We start from the raw sequence: 22,779 nt of genomic DNA on the forward strand, positions 1-22,779 counted from the left end.
ACAGTGATAGAATTGTGGTTAACTTTCCAGGGTTGTCCACAAAAACTTATTTAATCCATGATAAATCTCAAAGTTGTTTATGTCTTTTCTGTACTAAAGGTTCACCCCAAATTTGTACGCCCAGAGCCATGCATACTCCTTTTACTTGGGAATCTTTTCCCTCCCCTATGTTTCCTGTAAGATTCATACTCATCCTTTTAAACTCAAGTGTCACTGCATTCTTTTTCAGCAGCCATTTATTAAGCTTCTGTAAAACATGGTGCCAGGCACATGTATTAGGTTCTGGGAATTCAGTGGTGAACCAGGAAGATGTTTTGCTTGCCCTACAGGAACTTAGGATCTAGCACTAATCTACTGTCTTTATTTGTAAATCTTTATTTACATTACTTATTACTAATCTTTATTTGTAAAATGAGAATATTGGCCTAGGCCATCTTTCATTCATTCTGCTATGTGCCAGGTACTATTACTAGGCCCAGAGGATACAGTATTGAATAAGATGAAGTCTCTGTCCTCATGGAGCTTCCTTTTGATCGGTAAGAAAGATCAGTTTTTAGGATAGATCTTTTTCATCTAGAAAATTCTGTGATTTTGTATTTTAAAAATAAAAAGAGGAGTGGGACAGAGAAGGGAGCTTTTCTTCTCTCATCATTTCTAGCAAAACACACTCAAGAGTAGTAAATACACTTTGGGGCAGGAGAAAAGGCTGTGAGTCTGTATTCTGTTTCCAGGGCTTAGTGAAAAGGAAACATCCTAGTAAGAAGACACAGATGGCAGCAGTATAGGAGGAAATAAACTGGCTGTCCCCTGGGAAGTCCAGGAAGCCATCTTGGAATGAAAAAGGTCCCAGAGGGGTTGCACAGTCAAGAAGCTCTGTGTGTCACAACTTTCGATCTCATCCCTGCAGAGTTTCTGGAACTGCCCTCTTTCCTGTTCTGGAACCACTGGGCCCTAGAGTTTGGGAGGAATTTCCATCTCCCTTGGCTGATGCATAGGGAAGTTAATGGAGGAAAGTTCCTTATCCCTCAGTATGGAGGAGAAGTGTGTTCTTGGCAGCATAAGTTGAAGGTCTGAACAAAGGGCTACCTACCTCTATACATCCAACAAATTATAGGTTACATAGATATTCATGAGCTGCCTGCAGTCCCTAACCATCATGGGTAATATTAGTTAACATTGTGTTCAGTACATATAACAGAAACTAGACTATAATGGCTTAAATTAGTAAGGTTTTCATTTTTCTTACATAACAGGAAGTCAAGATGGAGACAATTTAGGGCAGGAATCACAGTTTAGCAATTCTCGCGTCTTCCTGCTCTATTATCTTATTGTCCTCATGGTCACAAGTTGTTGCTGAATCCTAGGACATCAAGAAGGCAGAAAGACCAAAAGCCATGTTACGAGGCTTTGTCTTTTTATTTGGGGAGGGATCTCTCCCTATAGACTTCCATCTGTATGTTTATATAGATGTATTACATCTCTCTCTCTCTATGTGTATATATATATTGGCTACAGCTGTGTTGCACAGCCAGCCCTACCTGCAGAGAATTCTTTAGGTAGTAATCAGGTATCTTCGAATATCTTTAGGTAGTAAAGAAATTTGAATATCTTTAGGTAGTAATCAGGTTGTGTTAGTAAGAATTAAGGGGCTTATGTATATTGAATAGGCAGCTAGCTGTGTCTGCCACTAGGACTTTTTTTTTAATATTAAAAAAATTTTTTCCAAGTTCCAAACAAAAAATTTATAAATAAACTTGTAGAAAGTAACCTATATATTTTTTAAAGATTTTTTTGATGTGGACCATTTTTAAAGTCTTTATTGAATTTATTACAATATTGCTTCTGTTTTATGTTTTGGTTTTTTGGCTGTGAGGCATGTGGGATCTTAGCTCCCTGAATAGGGATCAAACCCGCACCCCCTGCATTGGAAGGAGAAGTCTTAACCACTGGACCACCAGGGAAGTCCCTAACCTATATTTTAAATGGGACTACCTGTATATGGCACTTAACCACCAATTATAACATAATTTCTTTGGGAAGAATCATTTTGTGTCCCACTTCACAAACATAATCCCTTAATATAGTCTTAGGTAGTGATATGGAGAATTCTTCCCATTCCTTTATTTAACTGATTGTGAACTAAAAAAAAGTCAGGACAGTTAGCTCCCTGGACATTGCATTCAGTGAAAGCACTTTAGGCCTGGCAGTATCAGTAGTGCAGCCAAACGAGGGTTTCTTACTGATTTAGTGTGGAGGATGGCAGAATAAGAAGGGGTGGAGGAGGGGGAGAATTAGTATGAAATACAGATTATATTTTGGACTCACTGCTTATTGGTTCATTTTTTGTATCTGGGAATAGGAAGCCATGTGTTGATAGTAAATGATTATATTAATGGCAAGATATCAATTTTTCCAATTGATATTCATCACATTGACTTTTTTTCCCCTTTCTTTTTGAAGGAAATATAATAAAGTTTACTGGATCACTTATTTTAGGGTAAGTGTCAACTGTGAAATATTAACTGGCTTTATGATACTACTGTTTGAAATCTCAGTGGAAGTGATTTACAGGTAGCATGGGGCACTGAAAGGGTACAGATTTTGGAATCTATAAACATGTGGATTCATCCCTGGTTAATCACTGGTTCTACCACTTCAATGTTGTCTTGATCCGGTTACTCTAACTCCTGAGGAGTGTTTTCTCTTGGATCGAGGTGTACGATGGGGATTCTGCCCATCTGGCACTGTTTCTCTGAGGGAAGCACTTGGCATGTACAGAGCAGGCACTCACTAATTAGCTTTCACACACCTAAAATCACATCTTGTGTTAGGTTATAAAGAGGGTGAAGAAGGTAAAAGTCAACTATAGTCAGAATTACTTTTGAACATCCTTTAAGTCACCATAAAGCTCTTATGAAAGGAAATTGAGATTGACTGAGAAAACCAATAGATGGACACTCTCATCTCATGCTGTTTCAGAGGCACATGCTTAATGACTGGAGTGACTATCTTCCCCCAAATCGTTATTTTTCATTCTCTTTTCTTTCCTTTTCTTGGGGGGGGGGGGCGGAGGATATATATGTTATGTCTAATACTGTTCTAGTGTTTTTGTTAATAATATTCTTTTTCATTAGTATAAATATAAAATCAACCCTTAGATGCTAAAATGATAAAGGGAATATATTTGGCATTTTATCCAAATACGTACATTTTTCCATGACATTGTAAGGTAAGACAAAACATATTTAGATGATTTTTTCTTTTGACTCATTCTAGGCAAAAGATAAATGTACATTGTTTTCTATAGTGCAATTTCTTTGTTTATATCACAGTTATATTCAGGAATATAGTGAAAATTAATCACAATTTCTGGTAAAGAGTTTTGTCTTTCATGGAAAGCATGATAAAAATACTGAATAGATTTGTTCTTTTTGGCTGCTCAGATAGATTCCCCAGGAGAGGTGATGATTCTTGAGAGCTTTCTCTATTCTTCTGGTACTGGCCAGAGTCTGGCCTTTCTGTCTTACTTGCTTTTGCTTTAGGGTGGGAAGCTCAGAAAAAGACTTCATAAGACTGTGTGTTTCTAAGTTGTGAATCCAGACAGAGTGCAGCCTTTGTGTCTGGGTTTCGTGTAGGTCAATCTGATTAGGGGAAAATCCTTCATTTTAGGATACACAACATTGTATTTCACTTTCTTTTCTTTCCAGTTTTCTTTTTTTTTTGGCTGCACTGTGCACCTAGCAGGATTTTAATTCCCCGAACGGGGTTGAACGCGGGCCCTCGCAGTGAAAGTGAGGAGTCCTAACCACTGCATGGAATTACGGTGCAGTGATACAGGAACTCCCTGTATTTCACTTTAAATATATACATATATTTATTTATTTATTTTTGGCTGCGTTGGGTCTTCTTTGCTGCGCGTGGGCTTTCTCTAGTTGCAGCGAGCGGGGGCTACTCTTCCTTGTGGTGCGCGGGGCTTCTCATGGCGGTGGCTTCTCCTGTTGTGGAGCACGGGCTTTAGGCACACGGCCTTCAGTAGCTGTGGCTCGCAGGCTCTAGAGCACAGGCTCAGTAGTTGTGGCGCACAGGCTTACTTGTGGTATGTGGGATGTGGGATCTTCCCAGACCAGGGTTTGAACCCGTGTCCCCTGCATTGGCAGGTGGATTCTTAACCACTGAGACACCACTGCGTCCCCTGTATTTCACTTTTAATATTTGATTTTGGGTATAACTCTTAGGAGAGGAGAAATTTTCATATGCTGGTGATAAGGAGTACAAATTGGCTAATCTTTGAAAAAAAACAGTTTGGCACTATCGTAAAGTTGCACAATATATATACTTTCAGAAAGTCTGCAGTTTACTTCTAGATATGTATCCTAGAGGAACATATACACATGCATACAGTGTAGATGTATACAGCGTGTAACAGTATTATTTGTAATAGACTCAAGCTATCGATAGAAAGTCCCTAAATTGCCCGTCTGTGGTAGAATGGATAAATAAGTTGTAGTATAGCTATACAATGGATGAATCACATACCATGTGAAAATATAAATGCATGAACTCCAGATACATGTAACAACATGGATGAATCTCACAAACAGAAGGTGAACTAAAGAATACATACAGTGTGATTTCATTCCTGTGAAGTTCACAGACCGACAAAACTAAGCCCCGTTGTTTAAAGGTTCATGTTTAGGTGGTGAACTATAAAGAACAGCAAGGATATTACTATAATAAGACCCAGAATAATAGTTAGCTATAGAGATGAGAGAATGGGTCAGGATCAGAGAGGGATGCACTGTGGGCTTCTGGGTACTGTTAACGTTTTTTTTGCCTGGGTATGGCATTGCAGCTATTTATTATTATTTGTAAGCTGAAATGTGTGTATACATTTATACATATATATGTATAATGTATGTTATATGCACATTACTGTATATACGTTATGTTTCCCAATAAAAAAGAAAGAAAAAGTTCTACAAAAAGGTTAATAAAAAAAAGAGTGGCTCCTGTGTTATATTTAGATCATATATTTATGATGAATTTTTTGTTTCTTTTTAAGAGGTTCTTTATTTATTACATATGAAGTTCTGGCCTTGAAGAAGTCTTTGACATTAGATACTCAAGTGGTAGAAAAAGAAAAAATGAAGTCATATATATATGTGCACACAGTTTCTTTAGATAAAAGAGAAAATCACGGTAAGTTTATGGTAAAGTAATCCCATCTTCGTGAAAAATGGAAGCTACTTATTGAATTTAAAAATGAGTATTTAGGAATGTAAATTGGTACAAACACTATGGAAAACTGTATTGAGATTCCTTAAAAAATTAAAAATAGAACTACGATAGAACCAGCAATGCCACTCCTGGGTATTTATCCAAAGAAAATTCTAAAAGATTATGCACCCCTCTATTCACTGCAGCATTATTTACAATAGTCAAGATATGAAAGCAACCTAAGTGCCCATCAGTAGATGAATGGGTAAAGAGGATGTGGTACATATATACAATGGAATATTACTCAGCCATAAAAAGGAATGAAACCTTGCCATTTGCAACAACATGGATAAACCCAGAGGATATTATGCTAAGTGAAATAAGTCAGAGAAGGACAAATGCTGTATTATTTCACTTATATATGGAATCTAAAAATAAAACATGAATAAACATAACAAAACAGAAACAGAATCGTTTCTACAGAGAACAAAGAGGTGGTTGCCAGAGGGGTGGGGTGAGGGGAGGAGAGAAATAGGTGAGGGCGGTTAAGAGGTACAGACTTCTGGTTACAAAATAAATGAATTATGGGTATGAAGTGTGGGGAATGTGGTCCATAATTATGCAATACCTTTGTATGGTAACAGATAAAAACTGGACTGAGCATGGTGATCATTTTGAAATGTATAGAAATGTGGAATCACTGTGTTGTATACCAGGAACTAACACAGTGTTGTAGGTCATTATACTTCAAAAACAAACAAACGCATAGAAACAGGGATCGGGTTTGTGGTTACCAGAGGTGGGGCATGTGGGGGAAGGGGAATTGGATGAAGGTGGTCAAAATGTACAAACTTGCAGTTATAAGATAAATGAGTACTAAGGATGTCATGTATAACATTAATAAATATAAATGTAAATGTAATTAACACTGCTGTATGTTATATATGAAAGTTGTTAAGAGAGTGAATCCTAAGAAGTTCTCATTACAAGGAAAACATTTTTTTTCTTTTTCTTTGATTCTGTATCCATATGAGATGATAGATGTTCACTAAACTTGTTGTGGTAATCATTTCATGATGTTTGTAAGTCAAATCATTATGCTGTTTACCTTAAAGTTATGCAGAGCTGTACGCCAATTGTATTTCAGGAAAACTGGAAGAAAAAAACTATAAAAAATAAAAAAATGAGTATTTAAAGCACAATATTAATAAAATAGGTTCAGCTAACTCTATGAATCACCAAACCCTATGAGAACCAAGTTCCTAAAGAATTAATTGAAGATAAAATTTTGGACTTTCATATTTAACCCATATTTGCAGCTCTCCTATAACTAAGTCAGGTGAAGACTAGCCAGCTTTTTTTTTTTTTTTTTTGCGTTACGTGGGCCTCTCACCGTCGCGGCCTCTCCCATTGCAGAGCACAGGCTCCGGACGCGCAGGGCCAGCGGCCATGGCTCGCGGGCCCAGCTGCTCCGCGGCATGTGGCATCTTCCCAGACCGGGGCACGAACCCATGTCCCCTGCATCGGCAGGCAGACTCTCAACCACTGCGCCATTAGGGAAGCCCTAGCCAGCTTTTTAAATCTAAACTTGGAGTTCCTCACCTTCATGAGAACTGTCGGTTCGGAGGCTGGTCCTCAGTTTAGCAAGCATAAAAACGTGATTTTGTCACTTAGCTCAGAGGTATTTTTGCTCTAAGGCATTTATTCATGCACACTGAACTCATGAGACGGATTCACAAGTGTGAATACCAACTTATTTACAGAGGAAAAAAATCTGTCGTTAAGGCTGGAAAACCTGTCTTTACTAGTCAGAACACTCCCCTTCTCCATATTTTGGTCACATGGAAATCCAATTAGTAATCAGACGATTGCTTGGTGAACATGAGATTTTGGGGCAGAGGAGTATCTTTCCATCAGGATATGGGTAGCTTGGGGAGTCATCACACTAGATTTACAGCTGCCTGTTCTACACTGTCAGCCAGAATAACCATGCCTGTGAGCACTTTACATTCCCTGAGTGGGCAGGTCCTGCTGCTCCCCTGTCTACAGCTATATGTATCACCACTCTCTCCTGTTTGTGTTTATTGTTATTTCACCTTCCTCTTTCAACGTGCTTTTATGGTGTGTTACAATTTCAATTACACAGATAATTTTTATAGCATATAATTTACCTGTATAGTAAAGCTTAATCTCATTAGTAAGGTATCTCTAAATTTCACTTTGAGAGTGGTATTTTTAAGTGACATTTTCCTGAATGTAGTTAATCCTATGTTGTATATGAGGATTTTTGTTAGTTTTAGTTAGTGTTTTTGCTTTTGATTTGTTTTTACTTTTTCCCTGACTAGGAAAGCAGTGTTTTTGGGGGGATCTAGAGTTCTGTGTTCCCATAATGGTTTTAGTTGCTTTAAATAGTGACAGTAAAAAGAGAAAGATGCTGTTTTATATTTTCTTTTTGAAAAAATTGGGGTTTAGTTTATACATTTTTTTCTTTGAAGTATTGGAGCATACATAGCATTAAGAGTACCTACTTGGTTTTATTTAAATTTGTAATCATTTTAGGAATCACCTACCAGGCAAGAAAAGAGCTTCACAAAGCAGTAAGAAAAGTATTGGCAACGTCAGCCAGGATATTACGGGGTCCATTTGCTGGTAAGTATCACATATTTAACTGAGACTCCTTATCAGTAATCTGAAAGTCATTTGATGATCAACCTGAGATTTTTTTCCCATTTCTTATACTAACATTTATTATAGCTATGGAAAATTGAGGAACATTATTCTCTTGGGCTATATTTAAGGGCTTGATGCCTTGGACTGTTTTCTTCCTTCTATCTTTATGGATGCATTGTTTTTTGTTAGATAGTTGTAAATAAATATTGAGACTCTTGATGAATATTTAAAAATTTAAAATTTGTTATAAAATCACTCCCACGCTTTCTCATAATGAGAATATTGCATCAAAAATGTAGATTTCACAATCAGGCAAATCTGCATTGTGAAGCTAGCTATAAAAGAGCTGACCTGATCTCTTTAAAAAGTTGGCATCATGAAAAAAAAAAGGTGGGAAAACTTTCTAGAATTAAGATACTAAAGAGACTTAATCAAATCCTGCTTTATAAAAAACCAGCTCTAAAGATATTTTGAAGACAATTGGAAAAATTTGAATATGGAGTTGGAGTGAATTTTAGATGATTTGGAAGATTTTTGTTAGTTATTTTTGGGTGTTAAAATGGCATTGTGATTATATAGCAGAATGCAGGCTTATTCTTAGGAGATGCATGTTGAACTATGAAAGGGTGGAATGTCATTATTTCTGCGCCTTTCTTTCACATAGTTCGGAAAAAAATACACAGTCATCCTGGGGAATTTCCTGGTAGTCCAGTGGTTAGGACTTCACGCTTTCACTGCCGAGGGCCCGGGTTTGATCTCTGGTTGGGGAACTAAGATCCCACAAGCCGTGCAGCATGGCAAAAAAAAAAAAAAAATACACACACTTCCATATAGATTAAGCAAATATGGCAAAATAATAACATTTATTAAATCTAGTTGTGGTAAGCATGTGGATGTCAATGTCAATTGCATGTCAATTATTCTTTTAATCTATCCCATATGCTTGATATTTCTCATAATAAAAAGTTTTTTAGGGAAAAGGAGCCAAAAAAAAAGATCTCATTGTGAAAGCAACATAATATATGAAACAAAAGCACATACAAAATATATGTAACAAATAAAACAAAATAATATGACAGAACTGAAAAGAAACCTATCAGTCATTATCAACACCTGGAGATGGATATAACTTTCCTATTGTAGATTTAAAATATTTATAAATTACTGTCTTAAATGTGAGGATGAAAATGTTGTTTTAACTGTTCACATTGTCTTTTTTTTTTTTTTTTTTTTTTAACAAAGACACCTTTAGTACAATTGACATAGAAGATCACGAATGTGCTGTGTGGCTGCTCCTGAGGAAAAGTAAGTCTGATGACAGAGCAGCACGACTGCAGGCTGTGCAGGAAATGGCAGAGACCCGTCACTGGCATGGTAATGAAACCATCTGAACACATGGCATACCGTCAGCTAGCTCTTGATCTCTGATGTAAAAGAGAAGGGAAGGAGATACTAAGGAAGGAAAATAATTCAGGAAATATTAATATATGTAAAAAATATTTTTAAAAAAATTTAAAAGAAACTCTAGTGATAGAGAAAGTATAAAACCTGCTGGCCTGGCAGTCATATTGTGTTTGGTAAGAACACCCTCAAAACTGAGGTAGATATATTTGTATAACTTTCTACCAGAATGAACTTTTACTTGATTGGAGAAACTCTTGATTCTGATAGTTATGGCCTAGTGTGTCTGTGTTTTTTTTGGTTCCTATTTAATAAAATATATTTTAATTGCTGGCTGCATCGAAGTTACATTTGCATTCACTTTGACAGTCTGTTTGGCTTTAATACTAATACTTGGTCAAATGTGCCTAATTTGCGTGTGTATATTTGTTTTTTAAGGAAGATTTTAAATATTTAGCTGTATTTAAAATCGCAAGTTCTGCAGTAAAAGTACATGAGCAAGAGATCAGATCTGCTCTGAGTACAGGGGCTAAAGTACACTTTGTTAGTAGAGTCATCTTGTAAAAATGGGTAAACAAAAAAGAATGTTTTCAAAGAAAAATTTAGTCTCAGAATAAGATCTCTGTCTTCATACAAGTTAATTAGTTTGATTGAGTGGTGGCTATAATAATTTATAATGTAAAAATAAGCTTATTTAATGCGAGTGGAGACTTAGAATAAAAATCTGATCTGTTTCAAAATCTGCCTTCCAGGACTCCATTTCAGACTTCTACTGTATCGGAAAAATCAAAGTTGGAGCCCTGGCATGTAGATTTTTTAAAAGTTCCGCACTTGATTCTGAAGAACTCACCCAAGTTATATAGTGCTATTATTAAAAAATGTCTCCTTCAATGGCTGCAGTTTTTTTTTGATACATGTCCTTAGTCCATTTGGGATGCTATAACAAAATACCTTAGACCGGGTAGCTTATAAACAACAGAAATCTATTTCTCACAGTTTTCTGGAAGCTGGGAATATAAGATCTGGGTGCCAGCAGATTCTGTGTCTGGTGAGGATTGAGGGAGCTCTCTGGGGTCTCTTTTATAAGAGCACTAATCCCAGTCATGAGGGCTCCACTGTCTTGACCTAATCACCTCACAAAGGTGCTACCTTGGGGATTAGGTTTCAACACATGAATTTGGGAGGGACACAAACATTCAGTCTATAGCAATACATAAAGAATGGAATGGTGAAATCATGAAGGCTAAAACAAAGTACTACTGTCTGGAACCTCAGATTATTCATGGGCTTCATGGGATGTCAAAGCACCATGTAGGTACCAGGGGACGACAGATTTAAACAGAACTCAGGTTTTTTGAGTAGTGATGAAAATAGCTTTTGGATGATGGAATTTTTTTTTTAAGGAGAAGTTAAATTGGTTCTGACCTATCAGTTTTCACATTTGAGGTTTATTTTTTTCAAAAAGGTTAGTTTGTGGTATATCTAGATATATGTTGAGAATTATGAGATCAGTCATGGAAATGTTGGATATTTAGCTTACGGTATTGTAAATGCAGTTGCAGTTAAAAAAAAAAAACTTGGGAAATTTTGACTTACAGACTTGTAGTTTAAAAGTTAAGTTGTTCATTTAACCTTTGAAACAGCCATAAGCTAATTTGCGTACTCGCAATATACTTTTACAATAGATTACCAGTATAGGATAATTGCTCAAGCCTGTGATCTGAGAACTCTTATTGGTCTGGCACGAAGCAAAGATAGTGATCTTCGTTTTTTTCTCTGCCCACCTCCTTTGCCATCTTTAAAAGAAGTAAGTAAATAAAATAATCCAGTAAGTAAAAAATGTTTAATATATCATCTTCACTTTGGGTGCAAAATAACCATTCACAAAGCAGTTTGTTGGCTACTTTTCACACGCAGGTAAACTAGGGTTTAAACCTGCAATTGTGGTTTCCATTCCAAGATTTTTTGATTCCACAGGAGGTGCTATTTCTCCTAAATTATTTTCCCCTATGTGGAGTTGGGAGTCTCTATACACCAGAGGGTGGCTTCTTAGCATATCAGCATCCATAAATTGGTCCTTTGTTCTAAGGTTGCTATGGAACAGTTTTTCTCAACCTCAACACTACTGACATTTTGGGCCAAATAGTTCTTTGTTGTTGGAAGCTGTTCTGTACACTGTAGCAGCATCCCTGGCATCTACTCATTGGATGACAGCAGCACCCCTGAGTTGTAACAACCACAAATGTCTCAGATATTGCTGAATATTTCCTGGGGTGCGAAACAGTCTCTGGAGAACTACTACATATAGATATTAATGTACTAATATACATGGATATTAATTGTTAACTACTAATATAGATATTAGAGCATGTTCCTTGAGCGCTTTTCTCAGACTTTTCTAGAAAATGAAAATCTGAAAACTTGCAATGCGTTTTTGAAAAATAGAAAAACAAATTATTCTAGATATTAGTTACTAGAAAAAATCAGATAGGAACAAGTTCTGCATATTAAAAAGCCAGCTTTAGTTAGAAAAAATGTAATAATTCATTTTGAGTCAAGACGTGAAGTAGCCTATGAGGTGAAAATCTTGAGCTATGCTTTGCAATAGGTCTTTCAGATTGAGTTAGCAGACATGAAAGTATAGAATTCAAAATTAAATGATTCTCTGCTTATCAGGGTGGTGACTGTTTTCAAGACTAAAAGCACTGATTTACCTCTCCTGTTTTGTTTTGGCTTTATTCTTTGGGTACTTTTTGTTATACTCAATTGTGGAGTTTAATTATGAAGAATTTCTTTTCCTTTATTTCAGGATTCTTCCGTTGAAGAAGAGCTCAGACAGTTGCTGGCTTCTTTACCTCAAACAGACCTAGATGAGTGTATCCAGTATTTTACATCTTTGGCTCTGAGTGAAAGCAGTCAAAGTCTAGCTGCTCAGAAGGTTAGCTCATTTATTCATTCAGTAAATAGTTTTGAGTGCCCACTTTTCCAAGATATTGTGCCAGGGACTCGCACTTAGAACTTCAGAATAGTCATTCATCCATGAACTGAATAAACATACTGATTCCTGGTTGTGTGCCACACAATGGGCTAGGTGTTCAGGATAATGGGGAGACAGGTAAATAAACAAAGTCACAGAGTGTGTAAGAGAGATACAGGTTACTCTAAGAGCCCATCACTCTGTTTAAACCATAATTCAAAAAGAGTCATGTACCAAAATGTTCATTGCAGCTCTATTTACAGTAGCCAGGAGATGGAAACAACCTAAGTGTCCATCATCAGATGAATGGATAAAGAAGATGTGGCACATGTATACAATGGAATATCACTCAGCCATAAAAAGAAACGAAATTGAGTTATTTGTAGTGAGGTGGATGGACCGAGAGTCTGTCATACAGAGTGAAGTAAGTCAGAAAGAGAAAGACAAATACCATATGCTAACACATATATATGGAATCTAAGAAAAAAAAAATGTCATGAAGAACCTAGGGGTAAGACAGGAATAAAGACACAGACCTACTAGAGAATGGACTTGAGGATATGGGGAGGGGGAAGGGTAAGCTGTGACAAAGTGAGAGAGTGGCATGGACATATATACACTACCAAACGTAAAATAGATAGCTAGTGGGAAGCAGCCACATGGCACAGGGAGATCAGCTCAGTGCTGTGACCACCTAGAAGGGTGGGATAGGGAGGGTGGGAGGGAGACGCAAGAGGGAAGAGATATGGGAACATATGTGTATGTATAACTGATTCACTTTGTTATAAAGCAGAAACCAACACCATTGTAAAGCAATTATACTCCAATAAAGATGAAAAAAAAAAAAAGACCATTTTAAAAAGGCTTCATAGGGGGCTTCCCTGGTGGCACAGTGGTTGAGAGTCTGCCTGCCGATGCAGGGGACACGGGTTCGTGCCCCGGTCCAGGAAGATCCCACATGCCGCGGAGCGGCTGGGCCCGTGAGCCATGGCTGCTGAGCCTGCGCGTCCGGAGCCTGTGCTCTGCAATGGGAGGGGCCACAACAGTGAGAGGCCCGCGTACTGCAAAAAAAAAAAAGGCTTCATAGGAAGTACTCTGAAGTCGCATCTTGAAGAATGAATAGTAATTGACAAGGCTTTAAAATATTACCTCTATGTTGGTGATGCCTAAATTCAATATCTCTAGCCCTGTGTTCTCATCTAAGCTCTAGATTTGAATATTCAACCTCCTTCTTGACGTCTCTACTTGGATGTGTAATAGGCATCCCAACTTTACATGCCAAACCCACCCACACTCTGCAAAGCTCTTCCTCCTCTAGTCTTTTTCATTTTGGTAGAGGGCAGAGCACCCACCTAGTTGCTTAAGCTAAAGCCTAGGAATTCTGGATTCCTTTCTTCCAGGTTCACCTAATCAGCAGTTACTGTGAGCTGTTCCTTCAAGTATACCTTGAATCCCTTTGTCTCACCACCTTCACTGTAGCCACTTACTCCTGGCCACCATCATCTCTTCTTCATAGTGTCCTGTTCATCTTGCTTTCTCTTCTTCCTTTCATTTAAAAATAATTTTAGAGTCTCTTTCATAGTCTTTTATTATTTCAGTTTATTGGGGTTAATTCCTGTTTGTGGTGGCACAGACTCCCCTTTATGTTGCATTGGAGATTAACATGTGTTCATCATTTTTACTGTGAGCTTATCTTTAGCCAGATTGATTGTTTTCTATGGGAGTCCCAAGCACCTCAGATTCTAAATTTATCTCTACAGAGCAGTTTTTGTGTTTGCTTCTTTTGGATACCCTAGGAGTTCGCTGTTAGGGACTAGTTTTTTATATCGGTTCCTTAGTTTGGAATTTCTGTAGCACATAGGTAGTGTAAATTCAGATATATCTATGGATGGCAGAGTCTTAGGTTTGTGATTTCTCACTCAAAGCTCCAAGCAGAAAGAGGCGTGTTGTTGCTTTCATGGGCTGCTGGGCAGAGCTGTTCTAGACTTTCTTATAGACAAGGAGGCAATCTTTCCAAGGTTCTGCCTTTATATAGGGAACTCGAATCTAGCTCCCATAGAATGTGAGACTCAAAACCACACCTTCTGCACTGAACAAGTGTTAAAAGCCTATCCTGAGGTGCCTGCAGGAATTTTACGTCATCAGCTATGTGCTTATCGCTTCTGCTGAATGTTCTGTTTTCAATTCTAGCACCCAAGGGTTTCCCTTTATTTATTTTTATTTTCTTTAGAGCTTGATTTTGTTTTATTTCATTTTTTAAAAAGATTTATTTATTGTTTATTTCATTTATTTTTGGCTGCATTGGGTCTTAGTTGCGGCACGCGGGATCTTCGTTGAGGCATGCAGGATCTCTCATTGAGGTGCGTGGGCTTCTTCTCTAGTTGTGGCGTGCAGGTTTTCTCTTCTCTAGTTGTGGCATGCAGGCTCCAGGGCGCATGGGCTCTGTAGTTTGTGGCATGTGGGCTCTAGCTGAGGCACACGAGCTCAGTAGCTGTGGCGCGTGGGCTTAGTTGCCCCGCGGCATGTGGGATCTTAGTTCCCTGACCAGGGATTGAAGCCGCGTCCCCTGCATTGTAAGGCAGATTCTTTACCACTGGACCACTAGGGAAGTCCCTGAGCTTGACTTTGTTTTAAAATAGCTTTTGTTATTTATTTATTTATTTATTTTTGCTGCACGTGGACCTCTCACTGTTGTGGCCTCTCCCGTGGCGGAGCACAGGCTCCGGGCGCGCAGGCTCAGCGGCCATGGCTCACGGGTCCAGCCGCTCTGCGGCACGTGGGATCTTCCTGGACCGGGGCACGAACCCGCGTCCCCTGCATCGGCAGGCGGACTCTCAACCACTGCGCCACCAGGGAAGCCCAGCTTTTGTTATATTTTATTAAACATGTTTGTCATGGGAGGTGTTCACCATGTCAACTAAACAAAAACACACAACCTAAAGTTGTGAGTTAAGTTTTATTCAGGGGACCTTACTTAGGACTGTAGCCCAGGAAACAGCGTCTCATATAACTCTGAGGAACTGCTCCATAGAGGTAAAGGAGGAGCCAGAAACATTGAGTTTTGTTGGAAAAAAAAAGCCACGTAGTTGAACATCATAGATTACTGCTAATCACAAAGAACAGACGTCTCAAGTTAATGATTTTATGTAGGGGAAGATGCAAGAATCTGGGCTCACTGAAATTATTCCTTAGGTATGTACCTTAACCATCTAGGGCCAGTATTGACACAGAATGTTTCACGTTTCCCTCTGTCCTGAATCCCCCTCAGGCACAGGCGGATGGGGGTGCTGCCATGGCTGAAGGCTTGATGGCGGGCGCATTGTTTGTTTTCTGTAATGGCAGGCTACGTTCTTTGTCCACAACTGGAAGCCAAGTTCACCATCTTGCTGGATCCAGAAAGCTTCCTTATCGCGTCTCCATCACCTCTGTGAGCCGCAGACACCACATCAACCTCTAGCCTCCAGTTTACCTCTCCAGTTCTGTGTCCTCACAGCAGCCAGAGTGACGTTTTAAAAACACAAGTTAGATCCAGTCATACTCCTGCTTGAAGCCCTCCAAATGGCTTCCCATTACATGTTAAGTCTGAGCCCTTTACTTTTTGTGATCCAGGCATGGACTGGACTGGCCCTTGTCTACACCCTGGGGGTGGTGAGAAGGTTGACAGGAAGGTGCCTCTAGGCACAGTTACAGAGTGTAAAGTTTGTTTGGTGGCAAGGAGTCTGAAAACTGAAGGAAACCATGCATTAGGTGAGGAAGGCAGTGTCTGCAGTGTCATCAGAGCTCTGAGTGCTCCACGGGGAAGCTCCACTCCTTTGGAATCAGGCTGCCTTCAGATGGGAAAAGGCGCCCCTTCTGATGGAGGTGTTGGTGTTCTCTCCCCACATCTCTTACTCCCATTGACTAGATGTAAATACCTGGCAGACAACTACCCACACACAGCAGAGGGCTTCTGAGTGAATCAAAGCAGCGTCCTAGGCGTAGCATCCTAAACAGATCCAACTCCGGCCCGCCCGAGGGTGACTACTGAATGCCATTATTCTTGTGGTACCATTTCAGCAAGACTTTTGTCTTCGTAAAATATCTCATATCTCTAAGAGAAATCAAAACAAATTATAATCACTATTACTATAACAACTAATCAACTCAGTGAGGAGAAAGTATTTTATCAGCAAAACAAATCATAGTATTTTACATTCTTTTACCAATTGAATTGCCAACTAAAAATTGGCACTCGCCATCTGCCTCTACAAGGACTAAGTCACTGGCCACTGCAGCCACTGACCATCAACACACCCTGAAAGGAGTTCAGGGCGGAGATCGGGAATGAGGTGCTCGGTGCTCTGGGAAAAACTGGCAGAACAGGCCTTCAGATAGTTAGACATTTTCAGGAGAAGATTTTATGAGCACAGGTTCTGGCATCTCCTCGTATCTAGAAAAGCACTGAAATCGTTAGTGGTGACAACTGCTCGTGATGAGCAGCAAGCCTCGGGCAACATGTGTGCTTGACAGCACGTCCCCCCTTCTCTAAAATCATACACAATACTGGCCTTTCCCCCTGACCTCTTCGGAGCAGTCCCTCCGAGCTGTCTGAGACGCTGTCTCCCTGGGCTATAGTCTTCATTTTGCCCCAAATAAAACGTAACTCACAACTCTCACATTGTTCATTTTTTTCAGTCAACAGAATGATTTGTCTTTTCCTCATCTCTGTTTTTATGAGAAATTCGGGACATATCAGTAGATATGACTTCTCTAGTATACTTTTTATAATTCCTCCTTTCGACCGTGTCTTGGAGTCGCTCCAGTGAAGTGTAGTCATTGTTTTCCTTTTGATGCTCAGAGCGCCACTGCCTGGCCACCAGAACCTGTTCCTTAGGCTGACCTCATTATCCTTTTAAATTCCATCCCCAAGGTGGCTGTGAGAGCACCTTTGTTTTCTGAGAGTAAGATGTCCCTGGCTCTTCTTGATTCTCCTGCCCTACAAAGAGCGTCAGCTGCTCCTGCAAGGCATCCCACCCACTGCCCTCTCCCACTGCTGTCACTCACTTCTCTCCTCGCTCCCGTGCCAGAGCTCCTGGTACCTAGCCTGATGTTCCTCATTTTCAGCACAGAAGATGTTCTGCTCATTACTATTCAGTTACCATCCCTCTGCCTTTTATAGTGTTCTGTCACCTTCTATAGTGTTTCCTTACCTTTTGCTAAGTGAAGAGGAGAGTGGTTGAATACACTATGCCACTTCTTTTCTGCCCAGAAGTCATGGCCTCAGCCTGCAGTTTAAAGAAGGAGCACATCTTTAGTTAGTTTAATATTGAAATAAATGTTTACTTTCAATTCTGAGGTTCCATCTCATCAGATCAGTAAGCAACTCCATCGTAGTTACTCTTATTTCCCCACCCCCTCCCCAGTTGAGTCAGGCTCTGGATTTTTTTACATGCCAGTAAGTTGGGGATGAAGGAGTGGGAGGGGCATCCATCTGGCTTTTAGTGATCTGATCAGTTTATGACAAACCTGTCCCGTGATAATCCCCAGGCTCCCTTCAAGTGGAGTGAGCTGCTTCTGTACAAAACTGCTCACGTGAAGAGCTTCCTCTGGGCTTTAGCAGATAGCCTACAGTTATGATCGGCTTTAGAGCAGGGCTTCTTAATCTCTGTACTCCCAAAGTTGCATCCCTTTGGTGATTTGGTAAAGTCTATGAACTCATTTCTAGATGCATAAAATACAATTCATAGCATTACGTGGGAAACCAATTATATTGAAATATTATCAAAATAAAAAACTTGTAATATAATTATGTCCTTCCATTTCAAACTTAAAGAATTGCAACAATAATACATTTCACTAGATTTGCCAATTATTCATATTTTATCCCATTTGTTTTATCATTCCCCATTTACTCTCCCTCTTTCTATAAATATATTTTTATATGTCTATTTACACACATTTGCTGTTTCCACCCTGGACCTTTGGAGAGTTAGATGCAGTGTCGATTTTGGGTCACCGGTGTGAGACTGTGCAGTTGGCATGCAGAGGAATGGTGAGCATAATGTTCCTTTCAGATAGCCGCAGCAAGCGATATGTGGTGGGGAAATAGCTGCGCTTTCTGTTGAGAGTCACACAGACTGCAGCTGTTTCTATGGTTTATTGTCTGTGTTTATAATTGAATACAATGAAAAATTTTAGTTAAGTGTTAGGAAGATAAAGATGTAATTTTTTCCCAGCCAAGCTTACTTCCTCTCTCCCCTGAATTCTATCTACCCAGACCCTTAAGGATGACCTGGGTTACAAACTCATGCTTTAGAATGAACGTCATTTACGCCGTTAGTTTGCACAAGTTGCAGAGCTCTAAGGTTGTAATTTTTTACGAAGAAACACAGAGATTAGCTCTCACACATATTAAAACAAAGGGACCCACAACCACAGCTAGAAGCAGTATCAAAACTCCCCATCCTCCCTGCACCCCACCCACCCTGGCAGTGATTTGCCTTCCCTCCGTTTATTCTTTCTGTTCATTGGGAGAACTGGGTCAGTGAGAGTGAAAGCACTCCTCCCACATCTGTCACCTCCTCCCACATCTAAAGCCTTGGTAGCTATCCAAGATCTGCCTGGGAATTTGTTGACTGCAGTTCTGGTGGGAGGTCGGGGGACAGGCCAGGGTGGTCCTTGGTCTTCTACTATCCCAGATATAACTATCAAGATCGCTCCTTCTTTGATGTCAGGATCCGGGTTTCAGTCTTGTTTTGGTTTTTGTTACCATCTGGACACTCCCCATCAGTCAGCTTGTCTCCAGTTTCAACATTGGTTAGAGGACCTCAGGTGAATGTGACCTAGAGCCTAAGGATGCAACCAGGGATGCAGAAGTTTGGACATTTTAGATTGTGATTTCTTTTTGATCTAATGTGGCAAACTGCCTGGAGTCAAGAGAACAGTGGGTATGGTGCATTGAAATGATTTCCCATCATAAAGCTTTTGTGGTCTTGGCTAAGGACGATCCAGCTAAAATCTTGCATTTCTAGTATTACCATCTTCCCCTGTAATTTCCCAGAGTCTCTCTGAAATCAGCTAAGCCATTAAGGTCTGAAGTCCTTGCATCAAGACACTTCTAACATCCATCTGCATAAGTATAGCAATGGGTTGTGATTGAGAGGAAGACGCCAATAGATGGGGTCTAAGGATGGGAGATTTCTTTAAGGCCAGAGGATTTGGAAACCTACAGAGATGCTTGCACAAAACAGGAGACTATGCAGCTTGCTTTCAGGGGCATGGATAGGCTTCCAAGGTTCTGCAAGTTCCTCATGATGTACAGCTGCGCAGGTCAAGGATTCCTTCTGTTGGGATGAACCCATCATTGTCATCTGCGAACTCCCTGTGCCTTCCCTCCTTCCGACTTCGGTTATGGGTAAATCTGCTCATCAGGTGTAAGTAACAGAGACAAAGCAAACCCAGCTCATTTCTAAGTGTTTGTAGGAGAATAGATAATTATTTTCAGACATTGCATCTCTTAGCAGGCCTCAGCGTCAGCTTGCCTGACTCTGTTTCTTTACCACCTTTCTGACCCTCCCCTCCCCTCCCTCCCTCATGCACACTGCTCTAGCCACACTGGCCTTTTCTTTCCATTCCTTAAACTTGCTCATTGTGTATCTACTTGTGTTCCCTCTGCCTGGACTGCTTTGCCACTGGCTTGTCACATGGCTGCCTCCTTCTTGTCCTTCAGATCTCTGCTTGTCAGCTCCTCAGAGAGACCTTCCTCTTTATCTCAAATGTTTGTTGCATTTATTGCCCTTCATAGCATTATTCCCATTCTGTAACTATTTTATATATTTATTTGCTTGCTTATTTCTGTTTTTCTCTTCTGTTTTTCTCTTTCTTCTTCTGATTTCTCTTATAATCTCTCCAGTACCAAGTACAGTACCTCAGACACAATATGCTCTCAATAAATATTTACTGAATAATGAATGGATGAATCATGACATTGCTAAAAGAGCCAGCTGTACACAAACTTATATATACTTAAATAACAACTGGCATATTTCTGTTGTGAGTCAAAGCATTTGTGTATGACAAAGAAAAAACAGAGATAGCTCTAAGGGTTATGTTTAATTGGAAGGTAGATTATATGGTAAGAAAATACCTATTATGTATTAAATTATTTGGCTGGTATAAACCTGTTGAAATGCATTGGAAAAATACCATGGTTAACTCATAGTAACGTTGTGTCTCTGAGTATCATAATAAGAAAATGATACGTAAAAAGCTTTCTTATACACCTATAATTCATATATAATGTGGATATAAGTTCTTTACTAACTTCATTAGTTGACATTTCCTTTTATGCTTTTATTATTATCGTTTCCTTTTAATTTTTATGCCTTACCCATTATTATTATTTTTAACATTGTCACTCTCTCCACCTCTTCCTCTGGATTTCTTTGATCCTTAAGAAATTGTTTTTCAGTATATCTTAATCCAGTGATAAAGAAGCAGTACCCATGTATATTGACTTTTGTGTTAGGAGTTAGAAAATACTTCGTATGATCACACTATGAATTTATACATTTTATTTATTGCTTTTTGCTTATGCTTCTTACTGCCACACAATTTGGCAGTTCATAAATAAAGCTTTGCCAACAAGGATAAAATTGGAACTGCACTCTTATATCCCACTTTAAAAATGATCAAGAAAAATGAAAATCCTGGATCGTTTTTCTCTTCCTTCTCCCTGTTCTTTCCTTGGAACATTTAGGTTGGAAAGAGGTCAGATGATTTGAAGCTGTGATGTAAGGAGAGGGGTTTGGGGGAGGCAGGTTGTGATGGTAGGTTTTTAAGAAAAATTTCCCACCCCCCAAAGCCCACCAGTCCACCTTCTACCCTTATCTCTGCTGGAGGAGGCAAGGACTGTCAATGAGTTAGTCCTTCCCAATCCTCCATTTATTTTATTTTATTATTTAAAATTTTTATTTATTTAATTTATTTATTTTTGGCTGCATTGGGCCTTTGTTGCTGCACACGGGCTTTCTCTAGTTGCGGCAAGCAGGGGCTACTCTTCATTGCAGTGCGGTGGCTTCTCTTATTGCGGAGCACAGGATCTAGGTGCGTGGGCTTCAGTAGTTGTGGCTCATGGGCTCTAGAGCACAGGCTCAGTAGTTGCGGCACACGGGCTTAGTTGCTTTGTGGCATGTGGGATCGTCCCGGACCAGGGCTCGAACCCGTGTCCCCTGCATTGGCAGACGGATTCTTAACCACTGCGCCACCAGGGAAGCCCCCAATCCTCCATTTAAATAGCATGAATCTTTGAGATCCAAGCATATTTAAACTCAGAAAAAAAGAAGATTATTATCTCAGAGAAGACAGCATGAATAAGAATTATAGAGTGGCCAAACATTTTGAACATTTACCAGGTTTACTGAACCATGAACCCTATAAATTAACTCAGAATGCAGAAACTTATGGACTGTATTTCCTACAGGAAACACTGGGCTTTATATATACATTTTTGAAAGACACTACCTTGTAGTTGTCCTCTTTTGCCAGCAGGTGGTCTGTGTGCACACAATTATGACCCCTAGTTCAAATACAAAGCACTTCAAAAGAAGATACAGTAATAAATCTTCCTTGTATCTCCCCACCCCAATATACACATGTAGTTAACACATTTTTTTACACAAATGGTAGCATATGGTACACACTCTCTGCTCCTTCTTTTTCTCACCTAAGGGTTTATCTTAGTGATGTATATCAATATATGAAGAGACTCACATAGCATTCCATTGTATAATTGTACCATCCTTTATTTAACCAACCCCCTATTGAAGGACATTAGGGAGCTTCAATCTTTTGTTCTTACAAACAAAGCTGCAGTGAACAAACTTGTACCTATATCACTTTGCCAGTGTGTGAGTGTCCTGTAGGATAAATTGTTGAAGGGCATGGGCACTTGTAATTTCGACAGCTGTCGCTAAATTGTCCTCCATAGAAGTAGCCCGTTGATATTACCAGCAGCAGGATAATGAGAACGTCTTATTTCCCCACCTGTCTGATAGATGTAAAATATCCTTTCTTATCTATTTTAGAGGCATTTAGAGCAACATGACTGTTGCTCATTTTTCTATAGCCTTGTTGGTATTTTTCACTGATTTTTAGGAGATTATCGCATGTTACTGATCTGTGGTTAATAGTTGAAATTTTCTTTTCCCCATTTATTCTTATAATACGTTTTAATATCTATTAAGACTAGTCCCCACTACTCTTCTGTTTCATAATTTTCCTAACACTTGTTTATTCTTCCATGTGAACTTGAATTTCAATTTAAGAAAAATTAAAAGCTCTCTCTCGTTTTTCTGGCCGCACTGCGCAGCCAGGGACTGAACCCAACCAGGGACTGAACCCAAGCCATGGCAGCAAAAGCTCCGAGTCCTAACCACTGGACTGCCAGGGAATTCCCTTTTTTTTTTTAAATTAAAAGCACTCTTATCATTGTTATCATTGTCTTTATTTTAAATTTTTCCAGTAATGCTTCTTCT

General features: G+C 39.3%; 1 protein-coding gene across 1 annotated transcript in view; it reads left to right on the forward strand.

Moving 5' to 3' along the window:
* Window positions 1–22,779, forward strand: part of SERAC1 (serine active site containing 1) — a 43,650-nt gene that overhangs the window by 719 nt on the left and 20,152 nt on the right. The window contains exons 3-8 of the mRNA XM_065888979.1: window positions 2,461–2,497; window positions 5,063–5,199; window positions 7,777–7,866; window positions 9,130–9,261; window positions 10,974–11,095; window positions 12,098–12,226. Coding sequence (XP_065745051.1) covers window positions 2,461–2,497; window positions 5,063–5,199; window positions 7,777–7,866; window positions 9,130–9,261; window positions 10,974–11,095; window positions 12,098–12,226 — 647 coding nt within the window. The remainder of the gene's footprint in view (window positions 1–2,460; window positions 2,498–5,062; window positions 5,200–7,776; window positions 7,867–9,129; window positions 9,262–10,973; window positions 11,096–12,097; window positions 12,227–22,779) is intronic.

This window comes from Phocoena phocoena, chromosome 12 (assembly GCF_963924675.1).
Source record: "Phocoena phocoena chromosome 12, mPhoPho1.1, whole genome shotgun sequence".
Classification (NCBI taxonomy): Eukaryota; Metazoa; Chordata; class Mammalia; order Artiodactyla; family Phocoenidae; genus Phocoena; species Phocoena phocoena.